The sequence below is a fragment of the Lycorma delicatula genome, chromosome 2 (genome assembly GCF_047948215.1).
Source record: "Lycorma delicatula isolate Av1 chromosome 2, ASM4794821v1, whole genome shotgun sequence".
Lineage (NCBI taxonomy): Eukaryota > Metazoa > Arthropoda > Insecta > Hemiptera > Fulgoridae > Lycorma > Lycorma delicatula.
The window spans coordinates 198,857,387-198,876,602 of NC_134456.1; the positions used below are offsets into that span (position 1 = coordinate 198,857,387).

Here is a 19,216-nt window from a genome sequence, read left to right on the forward strand (position 1 = left end):
AAAAAAAAGGATAAATATTTTTTAAATAATAGTGTAATCTTTAGTAAACACTGTACACACATCCTGCAGTATAGTAACTTTAGCGATGACTAGCAACATTTGAATAAATATCTGTTGACTAGTACTTGTTAATACTTGCTATATTGTGGAGGTTTAATCGCATGTGCCGAATGATTCTATTATATCCCGATAGTGTGGATAAAAAAAGTATTATAAGAAAGTAATGTTCAATTTATATTAAAAAAAAAAATCGACAAACATAAAATCTTCATCGAGATAAAAGTTAATTAAGACTGATATCAGAAACATAAAGAAATATCTTAGTTTAAAAAATACTAACATTGGAATATAATAAAATTCTAAATGATTAATGTAACGAAACAAAAATATAACTGATGTAACTTATTAAAATCAAGGCAATCAGGAGTAAAAAAAATCGATTTAACATTTTTATTAGCTCCTAATAGGTCTAAAGATAGAAAATATTATCTTGCAAAAAACTAATATTAAAGAATTTTTTTTCATTTAAATACAAAATCCAACTCAGTATAAAAAATTCCCTAATATAACCGAATTGAAAAATACATCTGAAAGATATCTATCTAATCGCAACTAAGAAATATTTATATAAAAAAAAAGTTCTTAAATTATCACAGACAAATGCAGCATAACACAGCAAACAGAATTCACTTTAAAAACAGACATGCCATCTGATACGGCACTGTGACTTCTTTGTAATACAAAGAACGGTCGGTGCCAGTTATAAAATAGGGTAAGCCAAAAAATTGTGAATTCAAACCCAAATCGCCTCAAACTAAAAGCATTGAACATTATAATATAATTTATTTAGATAAGAAAAAAAATTAAAATGATAACACAAACATGTATAAATAAATCTTTGATTCGTTATTCAGGTTCATCGACCTAAATTTATTAAACCAACACAAGACTACGCCAGTTTGTTTACAGAAGAGAAAAATAAAGTCCAGTATCTAAAGATATAAAACCTCACTAAAATCGATAAACATTACAGACGGGAATACAGTACAGAATGTTATTTGCTGTTTATTACCGTTAGCCACGAAAACAAGGAAGTTTTAGCCATGACTAAACAAAACGATAATACTTTTCTATGAATTTCGGTAAACGTACTGAAGTTAAACGGATTTTTATTTCTACAATTTATATTTAAATAATTTTTCCTATCATATAATGGAAGGCAACTTAAAAGTAAAAAAACTAACGTAATACAGATTTAAAATAATAAAATATTTAAACAAAAATTATTATGTAAAAAAAAATATGATTTATCCGATTTATTTCCGGTCAACGACCGGAATCCGCTTTCCTACGACTACCCAAGCTAAACAATTTCCACGTCCTGGTCTTGAAACGACGTTTTGTAAAATTAGACGAAAATATTCACCTTTCATGACGTAAAAATTATAGTTACACTGTAAAAAGTAGACCTTAAAATTTCGCACTATATTATTATTTTTAAAAATTAATTTGTTTTTTCTTAATGTAATTTTTTTACCCTTTACTACCTAACTTAAAACGTCACATTTATAAATAAATAAAACACTTTTTTAATATATTAAAACTACTTTAAAAGCACCGCAATAAAAATTATATAATACTTAAATATACTTCTAGTTTTAGAAGTTGGTGCCAAATTTAAACAATTACCAACTAATACATTAAACTTTAATTTGTAAACAAATTTCAATATGACAAAATTTAAAGAAGAATTAAATAATCTTTTTTATAATAGATTTCATATTTTTTAGTTTATTTTAATTAAAATTAGTTTTATAGACAGGCTTCATAAAAATGTTTTTCCCCTGTCAAAAATGTCGTTCACCAGAAACATTAGGTGAGAAAAACTTGTGTCATGATAAAATTAAAGAATACGGAGAAACAAAGAAACAAAGCAGAGATTCTTACGAAAATACTTTGAACGACAACTTCAATCGATGCAACGATGGCAAAAAAATTAAGAAAAATATTGTCATTTATCTACGTAGATAAGGTTTTTTTTAATTCTTCAACTCAAGTTATTAAAAAAAAAAAAAATACAATTCAATTGATAAATTTATATTTTTTACAGTCGCTTAAAACTACGAAACGTATTTTTTTTTTTTTTACTCGTAAATTCAAGCAATATTCAATTAGGATAGCAGAAAAATAAAAATTCACAAGTTCTCGTCAAAATTAACGTGCTAACAGAATAATCGATTTTCTTGAACCTAAATGAAAAAAATTTCTTCATTAATATTTTTTGACCAAACTTAACCGGAGTTTGAAACAATTCTCAAGTAATCTCTTTCCCTAATTTTCGTAAAATTCTAAAATGTCGAACACCCGTGAAATTCGCGAAGGAGGTCTAGAAAGACAAATATAAAGATATCGATGTCAATAATGGAATTTTCGAACATTTTTTCTAAATTATTTATTATTTATCGCTATTTTTAGAACAATAAATTTAGACGTTTGAAAAATAAAGTAATTTTAATTTATTGTAAAAAAACAACTCACTGTGGTTTGTACTGTTTTAATTTACAACGTAAATATATGTATTATCGCTGTCGTTATATGTACTTATCGCTGTTTTAGAACAATAAATTTATACTTTGAAAAATTAAAGTACTTTTAATTTTTTTTAAATACTCACCGTGGTTTATACCGCATTAATTTCCAATGGATGTTCGAAAATTCCACAAATGACATTTATTCACTTTCCAAATCGTTTCCTAAAATTTTCTGTCGCTAACCTAATATCTTCGCGTTTCTTGACAAAGCAGCAATGAGAATACGAGCAACCATTTCTCAATTGACTTAGGTCTTCTATACAACTGAAGCTGAAGATTTTTAAAAAGAAAAATTAAATTATCTACATAGATGACTGAAGATATTTTTAAAATTTTTTGTCATCACTGCAGTGATTGATGTAGTCGTTCAAAGTATTTTCGATGAACTGAGCGATCAGTTGAGTGTGGCTACCTTTTGTTTGTATATCTCCATTTCAACCATTTCCATAAGCAGTAATCTAAGGGAGTAAGGTCCGGTGATTTTGGGTGGCCAATTTACCGGTCTTCCACGTCCAATCCACTTGTGCTCCCATCAAGTTGATATAGTACATACGTATTCGTTTCACCATGAGAAATAAATTTTCATGCATTGTGAGAAATTCATTGTTTAAAGATGCCAGATAATTTCTCCCTGTGACACGTTGTTCTAGTGTGAAAGTACCTATTAAATACAGTTGTTTTTAATTTTTACAAATTCATAACATTTTTCTGTTAAGTTGTGTTCTGATTTTCTTTTTAATAATAAAAGTAGATTTTTTGTTTTTCATAAACTTCATTAAAACAATTTTCTCAGAATTAAATTCTTCACAACTTTTGATAACAAAATATACGCAATTATTAGTTATTTAACATTTATTATTTGTTCTAATCTAAAAAAAACGTGTTTTTCATCGCCGAATTTTTCTGTTTTACGTTGAATATCATGAAAACTACGGAAGATACAGTTATGGGATGACTTTTCAAGTAAAAAAACATACAGAACATTACATAGTCAAGAAACCATCAATTTCACGCCTTAATTACAGTCAGCAATATAAAACCGAACCCACAATGAAACCGCTACCCAACACTATTTATGAAAGACTCTCGCCACAACTAGCGCGACTAGTGGATGTAAATGTTACTACTGATTGTTGCTGCCGTTTGTCGGGTGGTTACGTGTCAGTGCAGTATACGTTTTGTTGCAGTACAGTATTGGGAATGCAGTTGTGTTAGTATAAAATGCCTTATTCAATCCAGGAGATGATAGCTATACTGCCTATATTCGTTCTGGATCGTCTGAATAATCACGTGAAGTATTCGTAGAAAAATTTCCGAATGCCTGTATTCCAGCGAACACTAGCCTGCAAGATACAGTTAAAAATGGCGTACAACAGGTTCGGTTTTAAATCCAAAACGAATTAGGCAACCTTCCGTTAGGACTTCACAGGCTATTGCCGACATTGAAAAGAGAATTACTGACAGCCCAAAAAAATCACTACACAAGTTATCCCAACAATCTGGTGTTAAATACACATCTTGTAAAATTCTTCATGAACTAAAATTGAAACCATACAGCGTTACAACTGTGCAACAACTAAAGGAGACAGACAAACCGAAACGACTTGATTATTGCAACTGGTTTCTCGAAAACCTTTTTGGTGGACAGATAGACCGGATGTCGTATTTCATGTCAGACGAGGCACGGTTTCATTTTTCCGGCCATGTTAATTCGCAGAACACCAGATATTGGACGGCGAGGAAGATATTCGAGCGTCTACTTCACGATGAGAAAATTGGCGTTTAGTGTGCCATTTCCTATAATCGTATAGTGGGACCAATATTTTTGACCGGACTGTCAATACACAAGTTTACCTCATAATTTTCAAAGAATTCTATACGCAATTAACTGATAATGAAAAAGAATACAGCTTCTTCCAACAAGACGGAGCAACATGTCACACATCAAACGTTTCACTGAATCGCGTTCATGCAGCTTTCATAAATGAACGAGCTGTCAGTAGAGGACGGTGGTCTCCACGTTCCCCAGAATTGTCTACTTACGATTTTTTCCTTTGGAGCTACTTAAAGGAGAGAATTTATGCATCTAATCCCCACAATATTGTGGAATTGCAGGTGAACATTCAACGAGAAATCAACGCAATTGACACCAACATTTTTCGTCAGACAACTCTCTCAATATGATCAGTCGAGCACAAAAGTACATCGGTGCCAAGGGTGGTCATTTTAAACATCTTTTTTAACAATAAGGTAATAAATGCAACATTTAAATTACGTTTTATGTTTTTCTTATTTAATTTATCCGTATCATTCATAAAATTTCATTCTAACATAACCTACCGATTCTGTAGCGGTTACGTTATGTTCGTTAGGAGTTCGATTTTATGTTGTTCACCGTGTATAATGCCTTAAAAACTTCATTCTGACATCATTTCACCGGGCACACTGAAATCCGGGCGAAATTTTTCGTTAGCCGTTAACTCGATAACACAGCGTTTTCGGACATATGTTTGCATTAACACTTTCTTTATTTCAAGTTCTAGAATCGTTCCTAAATTATTTCGCTTTCCTTTTGAATCACCTTGTATATTTGATTGAGGTTGTTACAGATAACTGGAATCGATTTGATGATTATTTAAATTATATTAATGAAATTTAATTGTTTAAACATCACAATTTTTCACAGTTCTCATATTTTATTTTTACAATTAAGTCTCATAAAAGGGTTTCTGTATTTAAAAAAATGTTCTCTTTGTCGGTTTACATTTGTTACTCTATAAATCAGTTCAGATTTGAATGAAATCTTCACAATTGGAAAGTTTAATGATCAAACAGAATAACGATCACAAATCGTTTAAAGGTTAGTTTTTTAGCACTCCTTCTTGGTAAAAACGGGTTATTTTGTGTTAAATGAAGAAAATGCTCACAAATAAAAATTAAGCTTGTACAATTTTCAACAACTTTTATCGAGAGAGTTTTTATTAAAATTCAGGCCGGGCATCCCATGCACAAAGTTGGTATACTTATTAAAATTGATAAAAATACGTATTCTTAAAAGTAGATCAGACTGAATTTACATTAAATTTATATTTAATATCAAATAAAATTATTAAAAACAGATAAACATGAGTAAGTAAGTATGATAAGATTGTCTTTATGAAACACGAAAATGATAAAACAAAACAATAATATTATTTTGTTTTTGAATTAACAAAATAACAGTATATCTGATAAAAACGCAAATCAAAAAGTTCTAGTGGGCTAGGATTTAATTAAAATTAATTGAAAATTATTGTGTAAAAGTGTAAACTTTATTTTTACCTGAATTAGGCACTACGGTTATCACCGATTAGTTTGAATTTGAGACGCAGCCATTGATTGTTATGAATACCCTATCCGGGAATCGAATACGAGACCTTCACAGTGGTAGATAAGCACATGAACTCCTGTGCTTCCTAGATCATTTTTAAATATAATAAAGCTAATTTATTTAAACGCACATTAATGATTATCATATTTACAATTAAAGCCAAATCGAAACAACAAAAGTGGATTATGAAATAAACGTTTAAATACTATTTTATATCGTTCTAATGGAAATGAAATAATCAAATTTTCAAGACGTACAGCAACGACTACAATTTAATGAAAATAATGCTTGCATTAAAAATGTCTTTTCCACTGCACGAACAACGCAAATAAAAATACAAATTACAGTATTTAAGAAGCTAAAGTTCAAGGCTAAGAAATGCGACAGTAGACTACTGCGTAGAGAATATCGCTTAAAACATCATGAATTTTTTACAATTTCTAAAAAAGGGATTAATAATTTGTAACAGTAACGAACATTTTTATAATACGTGGATATATAGCTAAACAGAATAAAAATATCAGAAGAATATTTAATACAGTTTTCAAAAACACTACAATTTTTTTATCAGTATAATATTTTTATAATACTTTAATTACAATACCCATTTTCAAAATATCTTTGCAAAACAAATTAAAACCTTTACCTAATTTTTAACCGTTCGGACATTACGAAAGAATTGTAAATTCTAACGAAACTTTAACTAACCCTACCTACGCGATGTCACAACATGTATATTTGGACTGTGGAAAATGAATCTTGAGTATGAATGAATCAAAGTATGTATTTCTTATTTGTATTCTAGGGAAAATTAGAAGACTCGGTTTTACCGGTAGGCACTTCCAACACCGGAGAGAAAAATGATCACCTCTTCCCAACCAAATCGCTCTGAAAAGGCACCGGCTGAACAAGTCCCGGCATCTGGCATGAACCTGCAGGTCATAACTAATTTAAAGTAGTCAAAAATTGGGAAGCACAGGTATGAAAATTAGAAAAAGGGGTGGATAGTAATAAAAGACGGCCTATCCCAGGATGAAACGTAATGTAAGTCAAATGTCCTCAAGAACCAACCAGCCAGCTGCAGCCACAGTTCTTTAGGAGATAGGGACTCTTTTACCTTTACCGAAATCAGCAAAACAAATACATAGTTCCTAAAACAACCTCACCTACATCCGGAATTATGTGACATGTGAAAATGTCCAACTGATTCATCAACCATTTACGGAGACCCCAAAGAAAATCCATGAGGTCCTTCAAATGTATACGAGGGTAGTACGTATTCTTTAACGAAAATCTTCGTTTTTATTATTATTCTAGTATAAAAAACAACACAGGAGCCGAAAAAGAGCCCATAAAATTTCAACAGTTTAATCGATTTTTGAGAATTTCAATTAGGATTCCTCGTTTTTTTAGGCTGAAGAATTTTTGTAGTTTATTCATTCGGAATCCGTTTTAGAAATAGATTTTTATGAGGTAAACGTTAATCAACAATTTCTACAGGATACATTCTTCAGGGTTTCTCCAACTACAGACACAAATTTTGTCGGTACTTTTTTTATTTTCGTTTCAGGTCAAACTCAGCACAGGTCCAGAATAAAGGCTTAGTTATTCCTTTAGTAACCTTTTGAGAGACAGCATTCACGATTTACATTCGATTCATATAATGTTACATACCATAAAAATATTCTACTACTCCACCGTTCAAATAAAATTTAAATAAACTCACGTATTACAAAAAGCGTAATTTACCCTTGTTGGCATCGTAATATTAATGCAAAACAATAGGACTTTTTTAAATAAACTTTGTGTGTAGGTAAACGGTAAGAAATTAATGTAACTGATTAATGAAACATTAATTAAAGATCAACATGCATACAGTATTACATTATATTTAAATAGAGTAAGAAATCTATCAGTGTATATGAGTAAACAGTTACTGTTGTAGTGAACTGTATATAGTTTTTCTTTAAATGACCTACATAAGGCCGTTTACAATAAATGAGCGAGTTATGCATTAATTATTAAATCCCTAATTAACCCAGATCCTGTAATAGCTTCGATGATAAAATTCAACAAAGAACATTTTTCTTTCCTTGTTACAAAATTAATTACGAAAAACTGTTAATTATTACTTCCTTGTACGAAGTAAAGGAAGTATTGTGATCGCGAAAAATTTCGGTTTTCAGATTTCAACGGAGATATCCATTTTGACCATCCCTAACCCGTTATGACTAATTTCGGTGTGACGTCTATACGTACATATGTATCTCGCATAACTCAAAAACGATTAGCCGTAGAATGTTGAAATTTTGTATTTAGAACTGTTGTAAAATCTAGTTGTGCACCTCCCCTTTTTATTGCAATCGAGCTGACCAAAAGTGTTCAAAAAAAGCCAAAAATTAAAAAAATTGGATTTTGTACTTTTTCTTAACTGCAGTAAGAAGCCCTCATTGACAGCGTTTTAACGATATATCTTAAGTCGTATTTATTTTCATTGGTTTCAGAGTTATATCCAAATAAAATTTTAATAATAAAATATTCTGATCTTACAAGGAGAAGGCGCATCGATTCGGATTCGATTTCATTTCCTTTTTTTTCATTTAAATATATTGATTTATTAATAATTAATGTGTGATAGTAAAATCGTTTTTACAAGAAATAAAATAATTCAATAATAACAATAAAAAAAATCAGAAGTTATTAGTGAAATAAAATTGTACGTACTTTTAAAAATGTGTGCATGTAATTTAATAGGCATACAAGGAAGTCATGTGGTGTCCACATCATATTTTTTTTATTTGATTTTCAAACATTTTATGGTACAACAATTTTACGATTATAATCAACCATTCCTTGATCGATATATTTTCAAACAAATGTTAATGGTAACAATCAAATCAATTTTCGATCATATATATATTATTTATTTATATAAAACAAGTAAAATAATCGTTGAACACAATATAACAAAATATGGGAACACTTCAAAATTACTTAAAAGGATAAATGATTTACTTTCAAATTATATGGAAATTATAAAGTCTATTGCAATTAATAATGCCGCTTTTTTCAGTGGAGACCCTACGTTTCTGATATATTTTTGGTAGTCTTTAGTATGTTGTCGAATAATGTATTTGATCTTTACACTTCGTTTAACCTTTGTCACAGATAGTGTGTTTAAAATGCCATATCGTCCAACAGTGCAGAGATTTTGTCCTTTTGTGTTATGTGTAAATTTTGTATGTTGTGGTAAATGTCTACGTATGCGAGATGATTTTCAGAAGTCGAATCTGTTGAGTGCAGTCTTCTTATTTATTTCTGGGAGATAAGTTGAAAAGTTTAATTTTAAGTTTTCGGTCACCCGGCCCGTAGAAAATTGCAACCCTAAGAATCATTGTAATGAATAATTTTCATCGTTAAACAATATAGAAGAAAAAGGCAAAAGAAACAGCTTAATTAAATAGCGAATTATAAAATAAATTAATTAAAAATAACCGAATGAAACTGTACACAATGCCAACATTTCAGACGACCCCGGTTATTTTAATATAATCTGAGGTTATCTTTTATCAGAATAAATGTTGAACTAGTTACGAATACATGACGGTTACATTTGGAAATTTGCTGAAGATTGATCAATAAAACGAAAATTAGATTTTGAACACTTAATGATGTGCATTTTAGCAAGGATAAAATCTACAACGAGAAAATTTCTCAATTACACGGTAAAAGATAAAAATCAAATGATTTCCCTTGTTTTTATTATTATTATTAGTTAATGCAAATATGCGTGCTATACTTTCATCGAATACTCTACGCATTAAAGAATCTTATTAGTTTGAACTCTCGTAATAATGGATTTCTAAAGCGTCTTCTTTTCATCATTAAAGAAATATATGCTGCTTTGAAATTTATGTAAAAATATTTTTTTTTTTTTTAAGAAAAAAGCCAACAAATTTTTATTAGAAAGAAATTACCTCGGACAGTATCAAAATATTGTAAAAACATACAGATCTTAGAATACATATATATATATATATATATTGTGCAGATATATATATACAGAAACTATGTAACAAAGTAAACGTTTAGTGTATTGATAATTCAATAAAAATCTAACATAATGTCCATCGTTTTCCTCAAAATATTTAATTACTGTTATTATTTATTTACTTTGACTATTAATAACGTTTAATGCAATACGGAAAAAATAATAATATAACTGATAAGACGCATAGTTAAGTGTTTTAACAAAGCATGTTAAGTTATTTTATGTGAGACTATTAGAACTCTTTTACGGCCTAAAAGGCTGAAAAATTTATATTTCTTTTATAACATAAAGCCTGTAGAAATACTGAACGTAAAACAAGCTAGTTACTACCATTATGATACATATAATACTTCCAGTAAAATACAGTCTTAAGTCTTAAATGTTAATTTCTATAAAAACATGTCTGATGTTTTAACACTATTTCAGTTGCTGCTGCTACTAAAATAATGTTTTAAGTAGCTTGCTATTTTATTTTACTGGACAACAAACAGATTTCGCTGCAATAAAATAATGAATTTTTTAAGACAGAATTGATATTTTTCTAGGAAAGAGCATAAATTTCTGAATTATTAGGTGTAAAAATTTCGATTTCAGAAAATCTGAATTACAATGCTATTTTACGGCGGGTACGTTACGTTGGGGACAGCACGCAGATATAGCAACCCGTAGTTAATAAATTACGGTCTACTCGGATTATTTACTCGTTCAGTAAAAAAAAAACAAACTATATAACAAAATAAATGTTTGGTGTACCGATAATTCAATAAACATTTAGTACAATGTAGATCGTATTCCGCAATAAGTTTATTATTACTTAATAGATATTTTATTAGAATAAATATCCTATACGTCGTTGTGCTCTGAATTTCACCCAATACCTTAATAAAAATGAACAAAAAATAAATAAGGTACTCTTTCTCGATAATATTTTTTCCCCAAGTACCTGATGACTATTTATCGAGTTTATTTTTTGGGAGTCCATTTTATTGACATATATAATTAAATAGTGACTTTCCAGTTTACAATTACGAAGACAAATATAAACTGTTTTATTTGCTAGCTAATGTTATGTTGCTTAAAAAAAATCTATCGTTTACAATTCTTATAAATATTATATTTTGAATTGTACTGAACCCAAATTTGACTTAAATAAGCATTTCAATATTTTTATATTTCGGTAAAACACAATATCAATAATTATTTTACAATAGAGATCGACTGAATAAGAACTTAACTTTTAAAACATACAGATATTTATTAAAATATATAAAATCCATCAAGATGTAGCTTGATAGCAATATAAATCAAATCCGGCATTTGAAGACAAAGATTTGCTATGAATTCTGAGCAGAAATGTTTAATCGGATAGAGGAAAGACAAAATATTCCGGAAAACTGTAATATTCACTGACAAACAATACTTCACGGCATAGGTAAGACAAACATAAAAACTACATGATTTGGACTAGCGAAAAATCACGTCAATCTATGGAGGATGTTCCTAACGCCCAAAAAGTAAATATATTTTATCCTTGCAAATTTACGGTACAGTCCATTCTTTTTCAATGAGAACATCAATAACGTCACGAATTTTGATATTTTTATCAAACTTTGAAATTTTTCTGCATTCCGCAGTTAAAAGAAAGTTAACCAAACACAATGCTTCTAAATCCAACTAGACGGTGAGACACCGAACTACATAACACATTAATCTGATATTTGCTCGATAACAATTTCCCAGATCGATGCGGTGCTTTGATTATTGGCTTACTCGCCAATATCGTCCAGACTGAAAGACTGAATTACAGTTACAGCTATAGAGGTGAAGTCGGATAAACTAAACAGAGTTTAGAAATAGATTTAAAATGGTATGTTTACCGTCACCATTGGCACTCGCATTAAACCAAAATGAATGTTTTATGGAAAACTTAATTATTCACTGTTAAAAAATTACGTTTTGTTGTGTGTAGTCAGTAAGCCGAATAAATTTGTATATACTTTTGAAATTTGCTAAAACCTCTTTTTTAATCACTATTATAATAGCGGATTTACGTGTATATAGAACAAACCACACATAATCTACGTAAAAACGTGCGACATCAATGTTGTTAAGTTAAGTTAAGTAGGGAACCCACACGTTCTTTTAAATATATTATAAAATAAAAATGGTATAAAAATAATTTAATATATACTCCGTTAATTACGAAATAATCCCCTGCCAGCGCTACCACCTCCGCAGTCGTTTTAAACAGAAAGTGAAAGGAAAACAATCGCGGATCTGGCACACTATGACAATATAAAAGCTTAATAAGTGGCAGTAGAATCACGTAAGAATACAGATGCACAATAAAGATTTACAGAAATCAGGCAGCAACTATAAAATAAAAATCTTCCTCCCCCCACCGTAAAAAATTCTTCCGTTGCATTGATGATGCGTTATCGGATCTGTAAAATAATTTAATCTGTATCCGTTCAAAGTAAAAATACTGAAAGGTTTTAATAATACATTAATTAATCGTCCAACTAAAATAAATATCAGAAATTGTTCTTCGAGATCCGAAGAAAAGTAAACAGAGTATTAAATAAGTATTTTATTCAGTACTGTATGTAGTAGACATTATATTAATAATTATACATTAAATTACGTTATGAATGGTGGACAACCCTAAAGATTATAAAATGATCTGGAAGGATTAAGGAAAACAGTAAGAAAATCCACGACGCGTAAAGCGCATAATATCATATGAAATAAATAAATTAAAATAAAAAAAATTGATAAAAGTTAATAATAACGTAAAAAAATATATCATACACCAAGTGAAAACCATAAATAAATTTTAAGAATTAATGTAGAGCAGAACAATTTTTAAGCGTTAATTGAAAAATATTTGAGTTCATATTACACGTTAAACGGGATGAAATAAAATTCAGATTTATGTAATTAATATTATTTTTTTAAAAACCTCACCGACAGAAAAATTTTACTTTTATAAAAGAAAATATTTTAAATGAACTGATCCAAAGATCTTTTAGATTTTTAAGTATATTCGTATTATTAAAGGCTTGAGAAAGAATATTTAGGTCAAACATCCAACCTCCGAATTTATTATTACATCGAATAAATCTTAAATTTATGCTTTAGATTTTAAAAACCTAATGAAACTATATAATTAAGAAATAAAATTAATTTACAGCTAAACCGAAAACTAAAGAAACTTTAAAGGAAGGATATCTAAAACCAATAAAAAATAATAAAAACCGGTCTATTGGTCAAGCACGACTTTAGCCAATTTTATCACATTCTAAATTGTGCAACTGTCAGTTACAGCCAAAATAAATCTACGACTTTACATAATAAACTCTATATACTACGAAATAAAAATCTATCTATTTAATCAATATTTTTTAAATTGATCTTAGTTGAATGTAAGTATAAAAAAGAAAAGATTTGTTGACATTTGTTTAAACTTACCACCCGTTACATATAAAAGTGAAAAAATTAACCTGCTATATCTCGACTTCTGTCAGATTGTTTATCTGTTTCTTTTCTCATTCCATATGAAAAACAGGACTATCGATTTTAAAAGAACTTTCACAATTAATTTATTTTAACCTCAATCGAACTATTATACAACGATACAGTCTCTTGATAATTAAAACTAATTCTATTTTCCCACTATAGATTTAAATAAAAATTTTACAAAGCCTTTTTTTATTAATATCAAAGACAGGATTCGACAGATTTTGATTTACTCTTTCGAGATACATAAGAAAATGGATTAAATTTAATAAAATTTTAAATTTGTAATAATTATTTTTTAGAACATCTTTTGGTTGGAAAAATTATAATTCCGCAAAAACTCATAGCCCTCGGTGATACTAGTTATGAAAGGAAGAGTTGGACGAAAAGATACAGAAGGTTCAAATTGGAGTAGATAAAACAGATTGTAGATGACGTCGTTTGTGAAACAAATGAAAAGATGAAGAAGAGATTATTACAATGGATAACATCCTGAAAACCAATTTACAATTTAAAAATTTAAGAAGAAGAAATCTACCTGAACCAAGCATGGTAAATCAACTATTGTAAAGAGAATAATATATATAATTGGAATTTCAGGTAACTTCTACTGTCAAAACAATTAACACTAAAAGTAAATAGAGCATTGTAAACAAGTTCATTCGACCTAACCTGAAGTGTCGGTAACAAATTTCCTTAAAATAGCAAATTATAAATTTTCGGAACATTAAATTTTACCTGATATTCCTATTGTAATTTATATATGAACTGTTACTATAACAACTTAATAAAATGACCGCAAACTCAGGTTAGTATAACACTTAAAATAATTCAGTAATACGTAGTATCGTCTTTCTAATATAACGTATGAAAAAGAAATTTATACGTATATTAAATATTACATGAATATATGAAACAGTTATATGAAATAACATGTTATTGAAAATAATAAATTAAAAAAATTAATGTAGAATAAAAAATAATTTTTTTAAGCGTTAATTGAACAAATATTTGAGAATTAATATAATCTTTTAAAGACCTTAATTAACTACAGCGAAATGTTAATTTTATGACAAAAAATTTATATATAAAAACAATAAAATTTTTAAATAAAATAAAATAAAAGTTTAAATCAGTAAAAGGAAGTAATGAAATAACAGCCGAGAGAAGTTGCGTCATTCCAAACTACCGCACTGGATATTTTATTTGTTCCTGCAAGAGTCCCCACTACATTGATTACTATAGAAAACCATGTGACAAATTTAACCCGGGAATATTTAAATCACTACAAATTAAATATTAAATAATTACACAATAAAATTAATTTTTTACAAAAATTGTAGTGTACTTAACAAGAACGTTTAATTAAAATAAATATTTACTCAATTACTTTATGACAAAATACTAACTACTACATAAAGTAGCTTTGTAATAATTCTAAAGTCAACGAATTATAATAAATAAGTCGTCTACAATTAACACTTTTTTTATTGTAAACACATATAACTTAATGAATTGTTTAATTTACAAATCAGATTAGATGTACTTAACTCTTAGAAATAATTGTTAAAAAAATACAGCATGGTTAATTAATTTAATATTTTCTAACAAATACGAGTATACAATAATTATTATAGAACTGATCACTTTTGCAAGTAAATTCCATCTAAATACGACTTACATCATAAATTACGTTAAGAATTAATTAATTCTTAACGTAATTTATGATTTAAATATTTAAAACTTCAAATATTTTATTGAAGAAAATGTTTTTGTAAGATGTAAATGAAAAATTGTATTTATTATCTTATAAAGCCTTAATGAAAAAGGATAAAAACTTGCATTACTAACGTATCAATTTAATAACTGACAAAAATCTTGTCTCAGATTATATCAGACACATTTGATAACCAAATAAACTTATAAAACATGAATATTAAAAATAAACTTAATAAAGGAAAATGTAATGTAATGTATTGTGTGTGTGTGTGTGTATATATATATATCAAACAATTATTTACAAACACAAATTTTAAGATAAGCACATATTCCTTAAGGTGCATTTATAATACTTATAATTCTATTAGGATATATTGATTAGCATAACAATAAATAAGCCTATAAAAGAAAGTTGTTAGTGTGGAATTTTCTTTGAGTTATAATTACATGAAAAATTTAAATGCCTACCTCTTATCACAATTTATCATTCAAAATAATGTCCTTTCTTTCTCTCTCTCTCTATATATATATATATATTTGTATATATACATACATTAAAAAATAAATATAATTAAAAGAATAAATGCAGGATAATAGAAAAATTAAAAACTCTTTTATAGAATTTATACTAGTGTCTTAAAAAGTAGTATTTACATAGATATAATATTAATTATTTTTAAACTGACCAACTCAGATAATCAAATGGCACACATTGTATTTTTAAAGGATTAAATAATTATGTCATCTGACATATTATTTAGACTGTTTACATTCTTCATTAACTTATTATCAGATTTTAAATCAATCTGATATTATATACTAAACAATAAAAAAGTGATTGAATACATGAAAAAAAAATTAATCTGTAAATTTGTTGATTATATATATATATATATATTTTTTTTTTATTATAACATATATATATATATATAAATCTATATTATTATATATTTTAGGAACTACAATCAATAAAATAAATTTTTAAAGATTAATTTTACCAGTTTTTAAATCAGCAGAACCGAAATTATATGCTTTAAAATAAATAATTTTTGGCATAAATAACTATACTTTTGTGTAGAGAAATGTTTAGTTCATATAACAATATAATTCCACTTTAAAATACACACTATTCCTATTTATAATACCGCATGTAATAAAACATTGATATGAACAATTTAAAAAATATATTTACTGCTGCTGTTTTAATATTTTTTTAAGAAAATAATTTCAAAGCAATATGTTCTTAAGCGGGATAATTTACCATTTTAAGAGAAAAATATTTAATTTACTTTGAACCTAACGTAAACGAATTCACATATTCGCAAATGAATGTACATTAAATATTAATGCTATACAAATTAACGAGAATAACAAATAAGCATAATTTTAAACAAATTGGTAAAAATAATTTCGATAATTTATAATTTTTAATCCTTAAAACCTTACTAAAATTACAAATATCATATTATGATCAACTTAACTAATTAAAGTTAGAAACTTACCTCAGCAACAGATTCTTTAGTGAATTCATTCAAAGATTGAACCCAAAGGTTTAATAATTCGCTCACTATCACCAAGTCAGAATATAGCCAAAGAAATAATTCGTTTACCCACTTAACACTTTCACTTTCGGGTCCCGTGGCGGTCGGGGGAGGATGAATGAGAACGGACGATTTCGGTTTGGCCGGACCAACAGGCCTTCCAGATTTTGAGCCTAATCTTTTTCTAACAGGAGGAGTAGGAGGTACATATTTTCCTCCAGTAGCAGCCGGTTGTTTAATTTTGTTTTCTTTCGAAGCCGGCTTAGCAGAAGCTTCGACACTGTTTTCAGTTTTAGCTACTGCTACGGGAGGTTCGGTTATCGCACTTTTAGCTTTCGCGTCTTCTACACTAATAAATCGGCCGTAAACATATCTACCGATAGCTAAAACAGTCAATCCAAACAACATCCATCCAAACAAATACATAGCCACTGTATCCATCGTGGTGTCTCCTATACCTTCAAAACTGCAGATTAAATCGTCAATCTTATCCGCCAAGTCGGCCATATTCCTCCATCCTTCCAACACCCAGTTCCAAATTTGCTTGGGAATGAGTTCAACCATATCTATATTTAACACAGCAGCACTTCACGGAACAAAAATAGCACCTCAGCCACTACTGATATCGAGTTTCTTGACATTCGTGCCAGAACTCCTGTCACCGTTTAACCCTACACACGCCATGACTGTTATTATTACTCACACGACCCCTGGTGGCTGCTATGAGAACTACATACTACCATATGACTGTTAAACCTACAAATACACTGCAGACTGCAGCACGATATGTGTGTTTAAATGATGGACAATTACGCTTAAAAATGATCGCATCTGCTAGGATTCTCGCAATAACGTTAATAATTATTATGTTTTACTTATTATTTATGATTACTGTTGTACTCTGAAACATATTACTTGGTATAAATTAGTGTTAAATATACATTAAACGATTTTTTTTTTAAATACTTTTTTTTTATTAAAATTTTTAACTAGCAGGTAAAATATCGTCGTAAATGTTTTTGTCATTAATCCTTTGCTTGGATTGTTACAATTCTCCATTAATTTCTATTCGGTGAATATATTTTAATTACTCTATTGTTTTACATTTTGCATCTTCAGTATCTTCACACAATATCAGTCTTCACTTCTATAGTTAAAAAAATTCTGTGAAATGTGAAAAGACTTTAAAATTACTAAATATTAACGTAAATTCAATTTTTTTTTAAGTAAGTCATTTATTTAATAATTTTACATTAATTCTTCATTTTTGGCACTGGTTTGATAAAGTCCCATGGTTTCCATTGCATTTGCCTTCCAGGTAAATTTTGGGGCAGTTATATTTTTATCTGTAATGTAACACCCACCACTTCCAATGCATGCAATAATTATATGCACTAATTTGAATAAAATTTAAATTAGGGAACCCATGATGCTTTGCATAATCAGTAAATAACATGAATGTTCTAATAGATGATTCTAGTTAATTTTTCAAGTTAGAATTTGGTACAGAACTAGTTTTCCCTAATTTCTCATAAACTTTTGCTTTAACCACTTATCAACCCACCAAATTTTAAAATTTATTTTTAATATCACATGCAAAAGACTTCATTGTAGTTATGAGTTACCTGCTGTGAATTTTTTGCTTTCAGAAAGTTTTCAAAATATTTATAAAAACTTTATTTTAATTCTTCAATCTATATACTTTATTCTTTTTTACTGTGTGACATTTTTGTTCGTGTTGAGCTGCGTTTTAATCCTTAAAACGCTTTGTAATTCAAAAAGCGTGTCTATCTTAGCGCAAATCTATCTTTAGTCTATCTTAGCGTAAAAAGCGTACTTATCTTTTTTTTTAATTAAAAAATTTCAGTGTTATTTTTGCTGAGAAATAATAAACTTTTCATCATGACTGTTTTTTGAAATGTAGGTACTTAAATTGTAACAAAGTTTTTAATTACTAATTTGATATTTTTTTAAAATGAAGACTACAACCATAATCTTTTAACTGTAATGCGTAGTTGTCTGTAGCTGTAATTTAATAAGTCTTCTTCTTATAAAGAATAAATTTAAAAATGAAGTATTACTAAGCAGTATTACTTAATACAGATCACTAATTACTAATAAACTATAAAAATATACTTAAATGAAAAAGATTTTTGTAAAAATGGTTAAGTGAAATAGTTGTGTTATAAATGCAACTGAATGATCAGAAAAACCAATTAGAAAGACTAGACCCAACCTAAAATATATAATATGTTTATATGGTTCAGAACAATGATCAGCTGCTATTATTGTTATCAGTGGTCTTTAATGTGCTAACTGACATAGCAAAATTATTCAACTTCTGATAAATTATACTTTCCTGAACTGTTATTTAATTCATCATCTTGTTACATTTTACTGTCCTTTGTTCTATTCTTATTTATTT

General features: G+C 28.3%; 1 protein-coding gene across 16 annotated transcripts in view; it reads right to left on the reverse strand.

The window, feature by feature from the left end:
• The window catches only part of LOC142319565 (uncharacterized), a 178,830-nt gene extending 161,348 nt beyond the window's left edge, over nucleotides 1–17,482 (reverse strand). For 15 of the 16 annotated variants that reach the window (XR_012755215.1, XR_012755214.1, XR_012755213.1 and 12 more), the window contains exon 1: nucleotides 16,753–17,481. Coding sequence is in view for 11 of the 16 variants with exons in the window: in XM_075356999.1 (XP_075213114.1) it covers nucleotides 16,753–17,355 (603 nt within the window). In the remaining 5 variants the exon portion in view is untranslated. Of the gene's footprint in view, nucleotides 1–16,752 lie in introns of all 16 variants that reach the window. The other variant, XM_075356990.1, reaches the window with a different exon arrangement.
• Nucleotides 17,483–19,216: the final 1,734 nt, after the last annotated feature.